Below are 15574 nucleotides of genomic sequence, written 5' to 3' on the forward strand. Positions count from 1 at the left end.
TTGCACGGCCATTTTCAGAGAAGTGATTCCCTCAAGCTGCAGAGTCCTTCTCACGAACCTATTGGACAATGCAGTAATAAACTGCGCGCAGGCAACTTTGTCCCTAACTTGATGCGTACATTCGGGATACGCCAATTGAGACAAACATTCGATATCGGAACCCAAAGCTGCCTCGTCTTCATTCGATTTTTGCTTCCGGTTCGTAAATTGAGAGTAATAGGATTGAGACAGATAACTTTCCCCGAAACGCAACTCGTTTTGATTTCAATTCATCAAAATTCAAACTTTCGATGTCGTACACGCATTCCAAGACCGCACGCGCTTTCCCCCTCAAACACGAGACAAGTGCCACCGTTTTTGTGGCATCACTCCAATGATTGGCCCGCGCAATTAATTCGAATTGAGAGAAAAACTCTCTGAGCGGAACCGACCCGTCAAAAATATCTGGCTTCAATTTATAGCCCAACTCCCTATTTATTGAGTCACGCGCACCGTTATCTACACAACTAGACACACTAGCAGCTCGACTCTCTAATTCTCTAAAATTAGGGCGACTTAGCTGTTCATTCAGCCGCAACATCCTTTCCTCCATGGCACGGAGCATCTCGTCGCGCTGGCGAAGCTGGGCTTCGAACTCGTTCCGTTCGTGGAGCCGCTCTCCGCGCAATTGTTGGATTTCCCTCATCGCCGCCTGGAACGTGGTCGACTCCAACGTCGGTTCCGAAGCCGCAGCCGGAAGCGGAGTCGCCGAGCAGATCCTCTTCCGAGTTGAAACGCCCGTTGCCAAATCTCGTTGGTCGTTGTTTGTCGACATCTTTTTTTTCCACTCGTAAAATTCAAGTCCAAGCACTGAATCACAGTCCGGTCGATCCCGGACGAGCTCCCAAAATGTTGCGCCCGCGGACGATGACTTCGCGATATATATCGAACGCGCGCGTCCTAAGGAACGGCCGTCGCGGATCGCGTTAAATGACGAGACACTTTTAAAGGGGAACAAAGAACTTTAATCAGGAACACAGAACACACTCGAACAACAGATTAACACAACGGGTTTTATAACACAATTATCGCACGTAAGCGAGAACGCGTCCGTATAACTTGACAGCTATTTTCCGACTCGACTGTCATTCGTCTTGTCAACATTCTTCTTGGCAACGCGCTTGAAGACGATCTTCTGCCGAACGTCACAGGTGACCAAATAATCCGCAGGGAAGGAACACGGGGTCGTAACAATATATATATATATATATAACTCTATTAATTGTTGTTAAATACATCATATAAATACAAATATCTTAAGTACTGTTTTCCACAAAATATGGTGCTATACATCCAATAAAATAATCATCTGTAGTTATAATATTTAGTTTCATTTAAGTATAACTTTTATATTTAAAAAATCAGAAATTTTCTTTAATTCGCTTTTAATCAATTAAAATACGAAGCAAAAATGTAAAAAAAAAAATATATATATATATCTCAAATATACATATTTGATAAGAATGATATAAAATGAAATAACTTATGGGAATATAATATACATCTATATTCAAAAGCCAGTTTTGTTTATTGTTATTTCTAACAAATTACTGAACAAATACTGAGGAGGAGACAAACCGCACGTCCCATTCATTTCTCATTTTGCTTAAAACAATTGTATCACAACCCATAATGAGATATATTTGTTTTATAATTTCAATGTATTATAAATGCAGTATTACAAGAAAAATATATATGCGAAACATTTGAAAAAGCTTACAGTTCAGTTTTTATAACTAATTTATCTAAAAATGTTGTTTACACATTTAATATATCCTTGAAAAAGTGTAAAAAATTATAACAAAAAATAATGATAAATAAAAGATTGAATCTTTGTTATTGTATCGCATATATATCAAAAATTACTTAAATGCTATTTGAGATTTATATTTAAATAAAATATCGATATTATATTGTCATAAAACTTGAAAATCATTGGGCAAAACTCCATGTTGAATGTGAACAAAATAGATGCCAACACGATATAGTTGATTATATGTAAATAAAGATATTTTCACCTTATCTTCATTTAAGATGTATATAATGCCATTTATCGACTGAAATCATATATTATAATCATATATTATAATATTTCAGTAACTAAAATACAAAAAAATAATTAAAAAACAATAGTAAGTAAATAAAACTTTTAATTATGACATGCAAATACAGAAATGTTATATAAATAGAATATTTAATTTAAAAAATGCTATGTTATAACTGTTATAGTTATAATATAACTCCTGTTATAGTTTGGGATGTATAAAATAACATTTGTCAACTATAAATAAATATTATATCATTACAAATATGTATGTATATAAAAAGTTTATAAGTATAAATAAAAAAAATTATTTAATCTAAATAAAATTTTTTATTTATTTCTATCGCTATTTGTATAACTTACCTATCGGTTCTACAGATTGAGGTTCTACTGACTCAAATTCTTTTTCTAAAACCTTTTTAGCAACTTCTGTGGTAATCTTAAAAGGACTACCCTCCAATGTTACATTAGAACTGTAAAAATAACATATATATATATATATATATATATATATACACACACATACACACACACACACACACACACACACACACACACACACACACTATTATTATTATTATTATTATTATTATTATTATTATTATTATTATTATTAGCGCGCGACGAAAAGAGACTCACTGTTATGTGGTTACTAGGTGCACAACGAAGAGCTTACAAATGACAACAACTACATACGAATTATGTGTAACATTAAAGTTTCAGCGGCCGTATGTGCTATTTCTTCTCGCGTGCGAATTGGTCGATCTTCTTAAATTAATTTCTTATTAATTATTATGAAAATCATAAAATAGTACAGAATTTTTATTCAACTTAAATGGTTCTACCTGTACGCGAGAGGTGATATTTATACCGGGCACCCTATGTATGTATATGCGTGTGGGTGCGCGCATGTGTGTATATGTGACTCAGATGCCAAGTAGTACCCCAACAAACATCAAATATACGTGTGTTATATAACGGATATATTGTTGAATGAAAAATTACAACTAACAGTTATATAACTGTTGCTTGACATTTGCTGAAACAAATCCAAAATATAAAAATTTGAGAAATAAAGATTTTTACATTTACTTTTACCATAAATACACATAAATAATTTAACTAGCTTAATCATAGCCATCCAGGATCTATCCGCCACTGTTTTCCGTCTCTCAGCACAGTTGATAATAAATAATTTAACTAGTTAAAACTTTAACTGCAAGTTTTTAATTGATTTTGAAAACAGATATTATATTAATTGATAATATATTGTATTGTTTGCATTCTCAAATGTACTGATAGTATCGAAATCGAGTTGGGGTGGATTTATACTACTTGGCATCTGAATCTCTTGCCTCAACCTATATATACTCATATTATATATAAAATATATAATTTGCAACAATCAATTATATATTTTTCTTAAAAACTGTATTTTATATCAATTAAAATTAAACTTTTTTCCACCAATTGATTGCTCTCATTAATTTGTGTATAAAAGTATTGAAACAAGATCGTCAAAAAAATGAATATTAGGTAAGATATTTTTTATAGTTCATATAAAATGTCAAATTAAAGTAAAATTATGTAAAATTAAAATGAAATTCTAAATCTATAAATCTCTAAATTTAATTTTTTTTCTTGTTCAATTTTTTAACCACTTTATTTTTATAACTTTTTATGCTGAATATTGCAAAGAATTGATTTCTGTGAAAATCACACGGTGATTCTATTTAAAAAAATTAAATTTTCACAATGTTGAAAAAAATGGACTTAAAATTCAAGATTAAGATTTTTCTCTCTCAAAATCTATAAATCTTGTGCGAGGCTTTCTTTGTATGTCAAGTTTAGAAGATATAGAGAGCTGCTTTTGTTAAAATGAGATATTCCCTATATCTATGTATTTGTATATATGCATGCATGCGTGTATGACATATTATCATTAACATATTATTTTGCTTGAACTGTATAAGATGTAACTGTTATGCAATGATGCAATTGCACTTTTAAAAATAAATAAAATGTTTATGTTCAAAGATTTATTTTCGAGAAAATTGATTTTAATAATTTATCAAGAATATATTTGACTGAATTTGAAGGGTCCATTAGGCACTTCTTCTCTTAGATTTATATTTCAATTCGATTTTTAGATTTCTAAACATTAACGATATGTTTTAATTTACTTAATTAAATGTAACTGAATTTCAATTTCTATAAAAATATAATAGCCCATACAGCAGAGAAGCTTGCATCAACATTGCTGCAATGTTATAACATTGCTCACTGGAGTGTAATATTGCAGAAATAATGCAGAGACATTATTTTGTAATATTACTTTGGCAATGTTGCAGCAACGTTTTAACATAGCGAAAATGTATAACATGTATAATACTAAATTTAACTAACTCGTATTCGAAGTTATCTAAAGTGGATATAAGATCTACAAAGGACTAATGTAGTAATTATATTTCTTGTCTTGTGTCAGTTCAATTTCTGATAAACTGACTTGGTTTATTTAATATTCTGAATCCTAATGAGAGATCTAGATTATTAAACAAATATTTTGTTTAATAATCTGGATCTCTCATTGGGGGTTTCAGAATATTAAACAGATTTTTGTCAATTGAATGGGTAAATAGGAAATAGTTCATTTATTGCACATATTAAAATATTCTGGTGTCGAATGTATGTAAAATAATTGTATGTATATATTGAGATAAATATTTAAGAAACATGTAATAAAAAACACTAATAAATGTTTTTCTAAAGGCATTTTTTCCTATCTTTCTTAAACATTTTTTTATATTTTCAAAGTTTATTTATTAAATTTAAAACAGTGTCTGCATTTGTAGGAAAACGCGTTTTAATATTACAAATACGTTGCACCGTAACATTGCTACAATCTTACATTGCAATATTCCTAAAAGCGGACATTTTAACGTTGCTGCAATCCCACAACAATGGTGCAGCAACATTTTGCAGTGAATTTGCAACATTGCAATATTGCGGTGAAAGATTGCTGCAATGTGTATGCAATCTTTGTGTGCTGTATGGGAGTACAAAAAATACGTCAGCACACATATATCATTTTGACTGACATATATGATTTTAAAAACTTGTTTTCAAATTCAAATTTTTCGAAAATAATCTCGTATGAAATATTTTATTCTATTTTTGATTTATCTTTATGTAAAAAAATCACTATTTGCAATTGTATTAAAATTATCGTCATATATAAAACATAATTTATAAAAAACTTATAAACCATATTATTCCAGTTGAAGCTTCCTGTTTTACTAAATTTTGCCAATGTTGATGCACTTCATCAATAATGTGCAGTGCAAAATCTCGTGGTTTTGCTTCACCATTAAATGCAAATTGATTTTCCGGCTTTCCATCTGGGATTTTATATATCTTAAACCATTCAATCGTGGCTTTTAGTAAACCTGGACAATGTTTCTCGATATCATTTATATCTGTAATAATTTTTATTAGATATTAGATAAATAATAAAAAAGTTTTTATACAACTATATCCAAAAATATTAGGCATTCTAAGTTTTTCTCAGTGTGTAGGTCAAAATAAATATAACTCTATCAATTTCAATCAAATGATTATATAATGGTTGTTTAAGCGATGTATCAAGGACATTTCATCTGTTTAGTAATTTTAACTTGAGATAAATTCTTGCAAATTCAATAATAAAATTTGAATTGTTGTTTACTTTCACTGAATTCAAAACATTCTAATATTTTAGAATATTACTAAGACAAATGTAACAATAAAACAAATAATAGCAGAATAATAGAATAAAGAGTATAATAAAAGAATACAAAGTTTCTACATAGCAAGAAATAATTTAATACATATAGCTTTACCATTTTAAAACTGATTACAATAAATAACTTAAAAAATAATTAATATGGTACGATCATGTTCGGCGAATGAAGGATAACAGACTGTCCAAACAAGTGTTAGAGTAGCTACTATCGGGAAGGTGAAGGAGAGGAAGACCGAAGTGGACGTGGATAGAAATCAATGAGTGAAAGAAATATCGCGGAGGTACAATGGGAAGACCGAAAGGAATGGAAACTAGGTGTCGTCAGACAATGTCGAAAGATGTTCTGAATCGAATATATATATATTTGGTGGCCCATTTTAATCCATCCAGTCGAATATCTCGAAAACCAAGCCCGGGAGAGAAAAATGTTTCAGACAAAAGTTGTTTGGTTTCGAGGGGGCCATAAGATGGTACCATTGGTTTGACCTTGAAGAGTCATTTGAAGGTCACGTGAAGGTCACTTCAATTTTTTTAAATGGAACACCCTATATATTTTTGCACATTCTTGTAGCTTATCTCGAGAGCTTTCCAAAACACTATAATTAAGTACCTTTTCGTTAAGTATTTTTTGAGTTATGAGGCTTGAAATAATTTCTTAATTTTACATAAACCGTAAAATATCTTGTAAAATATTCATTTTTCGATTATCTTACCTTAATACTTTTATGTACAAAATAATGAGAGGAATCAATTGATGTAAAGAAAACACATAGTTGTTTTTAAGAAAAAATATGGAATTGTTAATTGCAAATTACATATTTTTTCTTCAAAACAACTATGTGTTTTCTTTACACCAATTGATTCCTCTCATTATTTTGTACGTAAAAGTATTAAGGTAGGATAATCGAAAAATGAATATTTTACAAGATATTTTACGGTTTATGTAAAATTAAGAAATGATTTCAAACCTCATAACTCGGAAAGTACTTAATGAAAACTAACTTAATTATAGTGTTTTGGAAAGCTCTCGAGATGAGCTACAAGAATGTGCAAAAATATATAGGGTATTCCATTTAAAAAAATTGAAGTGACCTTCACGTGACCTTCAAATGACTCTTCAAGGTCAAACCCATGGTACCATCTTATGGCCCCCTCGAAACCAAACAACTTTTGTCTGAAACATTTTTCTCTAAAATGCTTAGTTTCTGAAAGAAAAGGGGTGTACGGGTGGTCTAGGACACCCTGTATACAAGGTAGACCCATTTTAATCAGTACACACGAATATCTCAGAAACACTGCGTTAAATCGAAAAATGTTTCAGACATAAGTTGTATGGCTTGAAGGGGGACATAAAACGGTACCATTGGTTTGACCTTGAGTGACGTCAAGGACACTTTGAATTTTTTAAATGGAACCCCCTCTTTTTTATTACATATTCTCGTAGCTTACCTCGAGAGCTTTTCAAAACACTATAATAAAGTATTTTTTTATTAAGTACTTTTCGAGTTATGAGGCTTGAAATAATTTGTTAATTTTACATAAACCGTAAAATATCTTGTAAAATATTCATTTTTCGATTATCTTACCTTAATACTTTTATGCATAAAATAATGTGAGGAATCGATTGGTGTAAAGAAAACACATAATTATTTCGGAGAAAAAATATGTAATTTGCAATTAACAATTACATATTTTTTTTCAAAAACAACTATATTTTTTCGAGATAAGCTATGAGAATGTTATAAAAAATAGGGGGTTCCGTTTAAAAAATCCAGTGACCTTGCCCTGACCTCGACAACGCCACCCAAGATCAAATACCAATGGTACCGTCTTATTTCTCCCTTCAAGCATACAACTTATGTCTGAAACATTTTTCGACTTAACGCAGTGTTTCTGAGATATTCGCGTATATTGATTAAAATGGTCTACCCTGTATATGTACATATATGTGTGTGTGTGTGTGTGTGTATATATATATATAACACCTAACACATACAGGGTGATTCTGAACAAACGTTTGTTTTTAAAATATTAAATTCTTGAATGAATTCTAAGTGTGTGTGTGTGTGTGAGAATGTGCACGCACGCATGCACACACACACACACACACACACACACAGTGATTGCTACACTCATCGCGTATAACAATCAGCTGATCGCGGCGAGCGCTCCACGTAATCGCCTATATCGCGCCGTCACTGCCTACCTCTCGTACTCGTTCCGTAATTAGTTAACTATTTTCCTTTATAGTTTAAAAACTAAGCTCCGGGCAAAATTTTGCAAGAGGAAAAATCGTCTTAGAATTCATTCAAGAATTTGATATTTTAAAAACAAACGTTTGTTCAGAATCACCCTGTATAATAAAAATATAATAAATATGTAGATTAGAATATATATTTACCATTCATTTGGTTTGCCAAAGGATCATTAACATCAATTACAATAATCTTCCAATCAGTCTCACCTAAAATAAAATTTTTTTATAATAAAAAGTATGTATATGTGTATGTGTGTATTATAAAATTTTATTTGTAAATTATTTTAACAAATATATTTTGCAACACGTATTTTATCTCGTTTATTTACCTTCGTCAATGAGTGCTACTGTTCCAAGAATTTTTACTTTTAATACTTCAGCTCGCTTTGCAACCTATATAAGTGCAAATATTTTTTTCAATATTTATTATGTGGTGAATAAGATAATTTATGTGAAATACATTGCTGCAATTATTTTTCTCTCTTACCCTATAACCTATTTCAAGAACATCAATAGGATCATTGTCACCTTTGCAACCTGTTGCTTCATCCAAAACTTCAGGATTTTCCCATGTCTGTTAATTATATATTATTATTACTAGCAGTCTGTTAATTATATATATATATATTATTACTAGCATTATTACAAAAAAGTTATTAGTTATAATATTAACTAGTTTAATAATTATTATAATATTAATTTAATAACTTTTATCAAATTATAAGTTATATACTCTTTAAAAAACTAATAACTAGTAAATAATATAGTAAAACAAGTATGAATATTAAAAGTAATGTACATGATTCACAAAACTAATTATAGACCTTAAATTATATTTGTACATATATATAATATATATATATGTGTGCGTGCACGTGTACGTGCACAAGATATATATGGAACATAATAAGAGATTACATATAGATACATACTTCTTGTAAATTAATACAATTGCACATGTTTCTTTAACATTTCAGAAGAGAATTAATCATCATTAAATTATAAATATTACAATGGAAGAAATAATAATATGCTATACGAGATATAACAATATAACTATAATATAACATACATTATATTATAAATGTTATATCTATAAGTGTGAAATTACAAATTATGCATGTAATATATGTAACACACATGTTATATAACAATTATATAGCTGTGTTTGCTGGGAAATATTTCATGTATATACTATATATGTATATAAATAAAAATACAATTGTTAAAATTTTTACCTGTGGTAAAGCTCCATAATTCCATATATATCCATGATGAGGAAAGCAATTAGCAACAAATCTTAGTTTATTATTCTTAACATCTTGCTTGATAGGATTCAAAGTTTCTTTCAGACAGATCTCCATTTTAGCATTTGTCCATCTAGGTATTTCAACAATCATATTCATTATTTTATTCTTTTCATCGGCATAAAGTGGAATGTCATGCATGGGCGAGATTGGTACTCCTAGATCATTTTCTGTACATAAGAATAAAAATATATCTTAGAAGAAAGATATTGCTAATGTTAAGAATAATATATAAGTTTTTATATAAATGTCTCAAACTTTCAATATGGAAAAAATATATGACTTGAGAAAATATATACAAATATACACACACATACAATATAATCTATATAATTTCCTTATTCTTTTCCATTATACTTTCATATAAATAGTAGTAACGTACAGTATTAACATTATAAGCTATGTTAACATTAAAAATTTTATTAATGTCTAGCTTCTAAAAATCATTTGTAGACACTTTGTTTAAAAATCTGCGTTCTCTAGAACTATAAGCAACAGAATGGAAACAAACTTGGAACTCCTGATCAAATTATTGTTATAAAATCAGATCTGTTATAGACATGTGTTATGAATTTAAATCTATTCGATATCAGAATATTAAATTTAACGCAATTTCGTGTCATTCGCGAATTTAGAAAAGCGGTATTGGATTATATAATACAATACATGAAAAATATCAAGAGCATATTACGTGGAAATGTACTTGACCTCGACCTTATGAAGATTATACATAATTTTCATCGCCGACTTTCGCAATTGTCAGTGTTCAAATTACATCAATTACATTTACTTACTGAAAAATATCCTGTAGTCTGTGCTGTTGAGCGCACCCCTCTCAACAATTGTGTACATATTTTGAAAAACTTTAACAAACGTGTTAAGCCGCTCCAACACTGATCTGTTGATCGGTATGAATTGCGAAGTAACGAGTTTCAGTATACCCTGGCAACGTAACATGTGCAGGCTATCTAACATGTGCAACAGTATTGTTAGACGGCCGGATTTTTTTGCGCATGCTTGACGCAACGATGATGTCACACGTATCACGTATATGTGATGGGCACACGGAACCCCTCAATTTTGATGAGATCACAGAATGGATTAAATATATTGTTACATACGTAACTAAACTATTATAATTAATTTGCGTATATTATAATATATATGCATATAATATATAATCTTATTTGATACTTTTAATTAATCCAAAATTTTTTAAAAATAAATTAAACGGTGACAATATAGGATCTCATTTTATACTATTGACTACTTCACTGATATTGTACATGCGTGGAACTATAGACATAGGCCCATATTCTGAATCCTCTTTTATCGATAAAAGTGCTCCTAAAAGCGGCCTGTAGCCAATCAGAAGGCTTATATACCACTTTTATCGATAAAAGTGCTCCTAAAAGCGGCCTGTAGCCAATCAGAAGGCTTATATACCACTTTTAGAGGCACTTTTATCGATAAAAGAGGATTCAGAATATGGGCCATAGTAAGTATAGACCATTGAACTATAGAACTAATTGGAATGAGCGCTCCTTTGTTACGAGCCTAGCCTGCCTGTGCGACGAAGGCCATCGCTATTTGGAATCGCTTTCTCTGTTACACAAAGGGTGCGTTCCGAATTACGCATGAAGCGCGTAGACTGCACAGAAAATCGTTCCGATTTAACCAATGCGCGCATTGGTAGCGCTTTAGTAGCGCTGAGAATTCTCTAGATTGTATTAACCGTACTAAATTCTTAGCACTCCTTCCAGCGCATTGACTGCCTCTACTCTCGACTTGAGGCAGTTGATGCGTTGATGCGTTTATGCGATCTATGCGTTTTATGCGTAATTCGGAACGCAATAACAGATAACAGATTCTTTGTGACGATGGAAAAACAACAATTATATGAATTTCCAGTTTTAATTGAAGAAACTAATGAAATAATAACTTTGTTTTTAAATAAAAATGATATGGAGAAAGCAAGCCAAGCTAATATTAATATATTATTTTTCCTTGATTTATTATTTTATTTTATTTATATTTATTATTTATTTATATTTATATTTATTATTATTAATATTTATTTATATTTATATTTATTATTTATTTTTTTATTTTATTTGTATTTATTATTTTATTCTATTTTTATTTATTTTTTTTAATATTTTACCATTTTCAAATCGTATTAGCGCATAGAATGCGCAGACACCGTTCCGAATAATTAAAGCGCTTCATGCGCATTGATAAAACGGAATGATTTCGAAGCGCTGCGCAACAGTAATGCATAGAGTTCCTCAAGTAAGAGTTAGGACAACGTCCGCCATTAACAGGGAACTGTAGCGCGCGCAATTTGGAAGACTTATATCATTCTATTCTATCATGTACATTCTATTAAATAGAGATTTATATTTCATTTATTTTTTTTTTCATTTATATTTCATTTATTGCATTTTATCTGTAACAATTTTTAAAATTATCTTTCAAACTATTTTTATATATAAGTTTAAAGTTTTACATTAAGGTTAGTTATATCTCAGTTTTAAGTTTATAAATTTACAATAAAAGAATACGTTTTATTAATAAATATCACTTAATAATCGTTATATGAAATGAAATATAAAAATTAATTTATTTTTAATACATACCTATACATTATTTACCGTGACACGTCTCGAATAGCTTTGTCTTCTTCCTTCTTCTTTTCTCTGTCTCTTTCTCACTCATTGCTTCCCTACAAATGGAGCGACCAATCAGAAATCATCACGCGGTGTCCTAACTCTTACTTGAGGAACTCTAGTAATGCAGTCTATGCGTTACATGCGTAAATTGGAACGCATCCTAACATGCTATAGTATATTTCTCCTATAGTTTCATGATGTACTATCTGTGCCCATACCTTAGTCAGTATATATTTGAACAATGAATATACAAAAAATATTATTGTAATGAAATGGATTATTTAAGGAAATATAATGACGACAATAAACGAAATAAAATAATGCTTTATTTTGCTAAATTTTTGGTGAAAAAATTCTGTACGCCACTTTAATAAGCAGACGTATATTTTTAGCTAAGGTAATACATGAAAAAGAGAAACGGCAATACCAAATAGATACTGTCTCCCTCGGCTCGAGGTCACCGGGCAATAACAAAGGCAGCGCTCGTTCCAGTTAGTTCTATAGTTCAATGGTATAGACCAAGCATCCATTGTATAAGCAGAGAGAAGAATGAGAGGTGTCATGACCATAGACATAGTAAGTATAGACCGAGCATCCATTGTATAAGCGTTAAGTATACGAAAAGAAAGACAAAAGATGTAAGATGAGTTTCTTTCTCTTTTCAATGCCGGAGGAGTGGGGAGCACTTCTCCTCATCTCAATAGGGGAAATGACGAACCGGTGCGAGGAGATGAAGAGAAGTGCTCCCCACTTCTCCGACATTGAAAAGAGAAAGAAACTCATCTTACATCTTTTGTCTTTCTTTTCGTATACTTAACGCTTATACAATGGATGCTCGGTCTATACTTACTATGTCTATGGTCATGACCCGCTTTTAGGTGATCCCTGAAAGCGATACGCCCTCTGTGGACCTAAAAAACGTGGACATGAACTACAAAGCCAATGTCCACGAAAGTTCTCAGAGGGTAACATATAATGTACACAATTTCTGGTTCTGTTCCGTGCTATGTGCACAAAATGGCGGTAGCACCAGTGCTGTATAGCAAGACGCTTATGTACATTATGGCCCATATTCTGAATCCTCTTTTATCGATAAAAGTGCTCCTAAAAGCGGCCTGTAGCCAATCAGAAGGCTTATATGCCACTTTTAGAGGCACTTTTATCGATAAAAGAGGATTCAGAATATGGGCCTATGTATATTAAATAAATTTTTAATGAGTTTTGTATGACCTCTCTCTCTCTCTCTCCCTCTCCCTCTCTCCCTCTCTCTCTCTCTCTCTCTCTCTCTCTATATATATATATATATATATATATATATATATATATACTGAAATTATACTGAAATTTACTGAAAACAGCTATATACAATATATAGAAATTTATTCATTATATGATTACAACACTTGAAAATAAGATATTTTATTAGACGCTATTAATAAATAATTTATTTATATTTACAGACAGAGAAAGTTTGATATTATTTTTAATGTAAAACGCGTACACATTTCTTAAGAATAAAAGTTCTAAATAATAAAGATGTATATATATATATACAGGGTGAGTTTTATTTCGTGTGTCAATCTTTTTATCATGCGGGAGATTATCGACTGCATAATAAATTGATCGGTACATAAATGTCAATTATTTGGATCGATCAAAGGCTCGAATATAATGTGTAAAATTAAAGCAAATTAAAAGCTGAACTTATGTAATATGGATTTATTATTATTATTATTATTAAAGCTACGTATTTATTATTATTATTATTATTATTGTACACATTATATTCGAACCTTCGATACAGTCGATCAAAAAAATTGACATTTATGTACCGATCAATTTATTATGCAGTCGATAATCTCCCGCATGATAAAAAGATTGACACACGAAATAAAACTCACCCTGTATATATATGTACACACACACACACACACACACACACACACACACACACACACACACACACACACACACACACACACACGCACGCACGCACGCACGCACGCACGCACGCACGCACACACGTACACATACATCTTTATTTAGAATTTATATATATATATATATATATATATGTGGGTGGGAGTGTGTGTGGTATGTACATATGTATGTACGTATATATGTATAAAAGCGATGCGAGAGTTACGTGAGAAAGCGAGAAGAACGAGTGAAATAAGAGCGAATGAGATAGAAATAGCACGAGCAACGAGGACTCGAGCTCGAGAATCGGATTTTTCTTGCGCGCTATTATTTTCCTCTCGCTCGCATCTATTACTGTCTCACTCGCTCCTATTACTGTCTCGCTCACTCCTATTACTGTCTCGCTCGCTCCTATTATTGTCTCGCTCGTTCTTGTTACTGTTTCGCTCGTTCTCGATTCTTGGGTCCGCTTATCTTTCCGAGCTGTCTATCACAATTGTCAAGTGTGACCGAGAAAGTAAGACCATGAGTAGAGAGCGAGTGAGATGACCTATCATCAAAGAGTTCCGAAGTCTCTTACAATCGGTTTCTTCGCTTCCTCTATCCATTCGCAATTCACGAAAATGTAAACATCTTATAAAATAAAAATTGAAACTTTTATTTTTAATTTCATCGGTTTGAAAGTAATTTTAATGAATTAAAGAGATTTCTGCGATTAAAATGATATCAAACACGACGTAAATCGGGTAATTTTTAATTAGTCTGATAATAAAAATTTAATTTACGCGCAATGTGAACGCGTAAATGAACACCATACAAACATTTCACATTACAAACATTTCTTTGATCTAAAATCAAAGATTTAGTTTAACGCCTCAACGCCCTTTTCGACATGTGCAGCCGTATTACGCAACGCGTTATAACAAACATAGTAATATTATGCTAATATTTATTATGTTACTTATTTTACTATTATTTATATTAATATTAATATTAATATTTATATTTATATTAATACTTATATTTATATTAATATTAATATTATTATTTATATTATTATTTATATTTATATTTATATTTATTTATATTATTTGTATGTGACATTATTTCCTTCAAACTGTGAACAAGATTCTAACACTTTTAAGTTCCCGCTATTCCCTCAGCTCACCGTTACTACATTAAAAAAGGATTTAGCACAGGCGCATTGAGAGTTCACAGATTATGAGATAAACAACTTACGACTCGTAGGCTTCGCGCCGTATACAGCACGCCCGCTTGTTATGTTTTATCCGCGCACGCATTCATCGATAATATCGGCACGCGTATTTCTCGACCGATCGACCGACTCCGACGGGATAGTGTTACGTCCGGTGGACTCCACGATTCTTTTCTTTCCTCGAAACGATTTCCTGGAAGAAAGAAATCAAGGATCGACTTGCATTTGGAATGTAAAGCGATTCTTCTTAGGAATAAAGATAACGCGTAGAAGAACGCAACCTAACCCGCGTGTATCGCCATTAAACTTTAACAAATCTAATTCAGAGAATGGCCAGT

At 31.1% G+C, this 15574-nt stretch overlaps 1 protein-coding gene and 1 pseudogene across 6 annotated transcripts in view; both read right to left on the minus strand.

The window, feature by feature from the left end:
* The window catches only part of LOC145965791 (uncharacterized), a 113232-nt pseudogene that overhangs the window by 26576 nt on the left and 71082 nt on the right, over window positions 1-15574 (minus strand). The window lies entirely within an intron of this gene.
* On the minus strand, window positions 1549-10826 carry Nurf-38 (Inorganic pyrophosphatase Nurf-38). Of its 5 annotated transcripts, none has more exons than XM_083087938.1 (9): window positions 10689-10749; window positions 10223-10501; window positions 9360-9598; window positions 8609-8695; window positions 8451-8514; window positions 8266-8328; window positions 5349-5559; window positions 2447-2556; window positions 1549-2096 (listed from the first exon to the last, which is right to left on the minus strand). In XM_083087938.1, exons 1-9 carry the CDS (start codon window positions 10732-10734, stop codon window positions 2065-2067), a joined length of 1131 nt encoding a protein of 376 aa, XP_082944064.1. In that variant the 5' UTR covers window positions 10735-10749; the 3' UTR covers window positions 1549-2064. The 5 variants fall into 5 exon arrangements, with proteins under 5 accessions (XP_082944064.1, XP_082944066.1, XP_082944065.1 ...); XM_083087940.1 differs by lacking the exon at window positions 1549-2096 and adding an exon at window positions 2173-2320 and having other exon boundaries at window positions 10223-10396; window positions 10704-10826; XM_083087939.1 differs by lacking the exon at window positions 1549-2096 and adding an exon at window positions 2173-2320 and having other exon boundaries at window positions 10223-10396.

Source organism: Camponotus vicinus, unplaced genomic scaffold, assembly GCF_025532165.1.
Source record: "Camponotus vicinus isolate PSW18456_S1 unplaced genomic scaffold, iyCamVici1.0 SCAF_14, whole genome shotgun sequence".
NCBI classification, from domain to species: Eukaryota; Metazoa; Arthropoda; class Insecta; order Hymenoptera; family Formicidae; genus Camponotus; species Camponotus vicinus.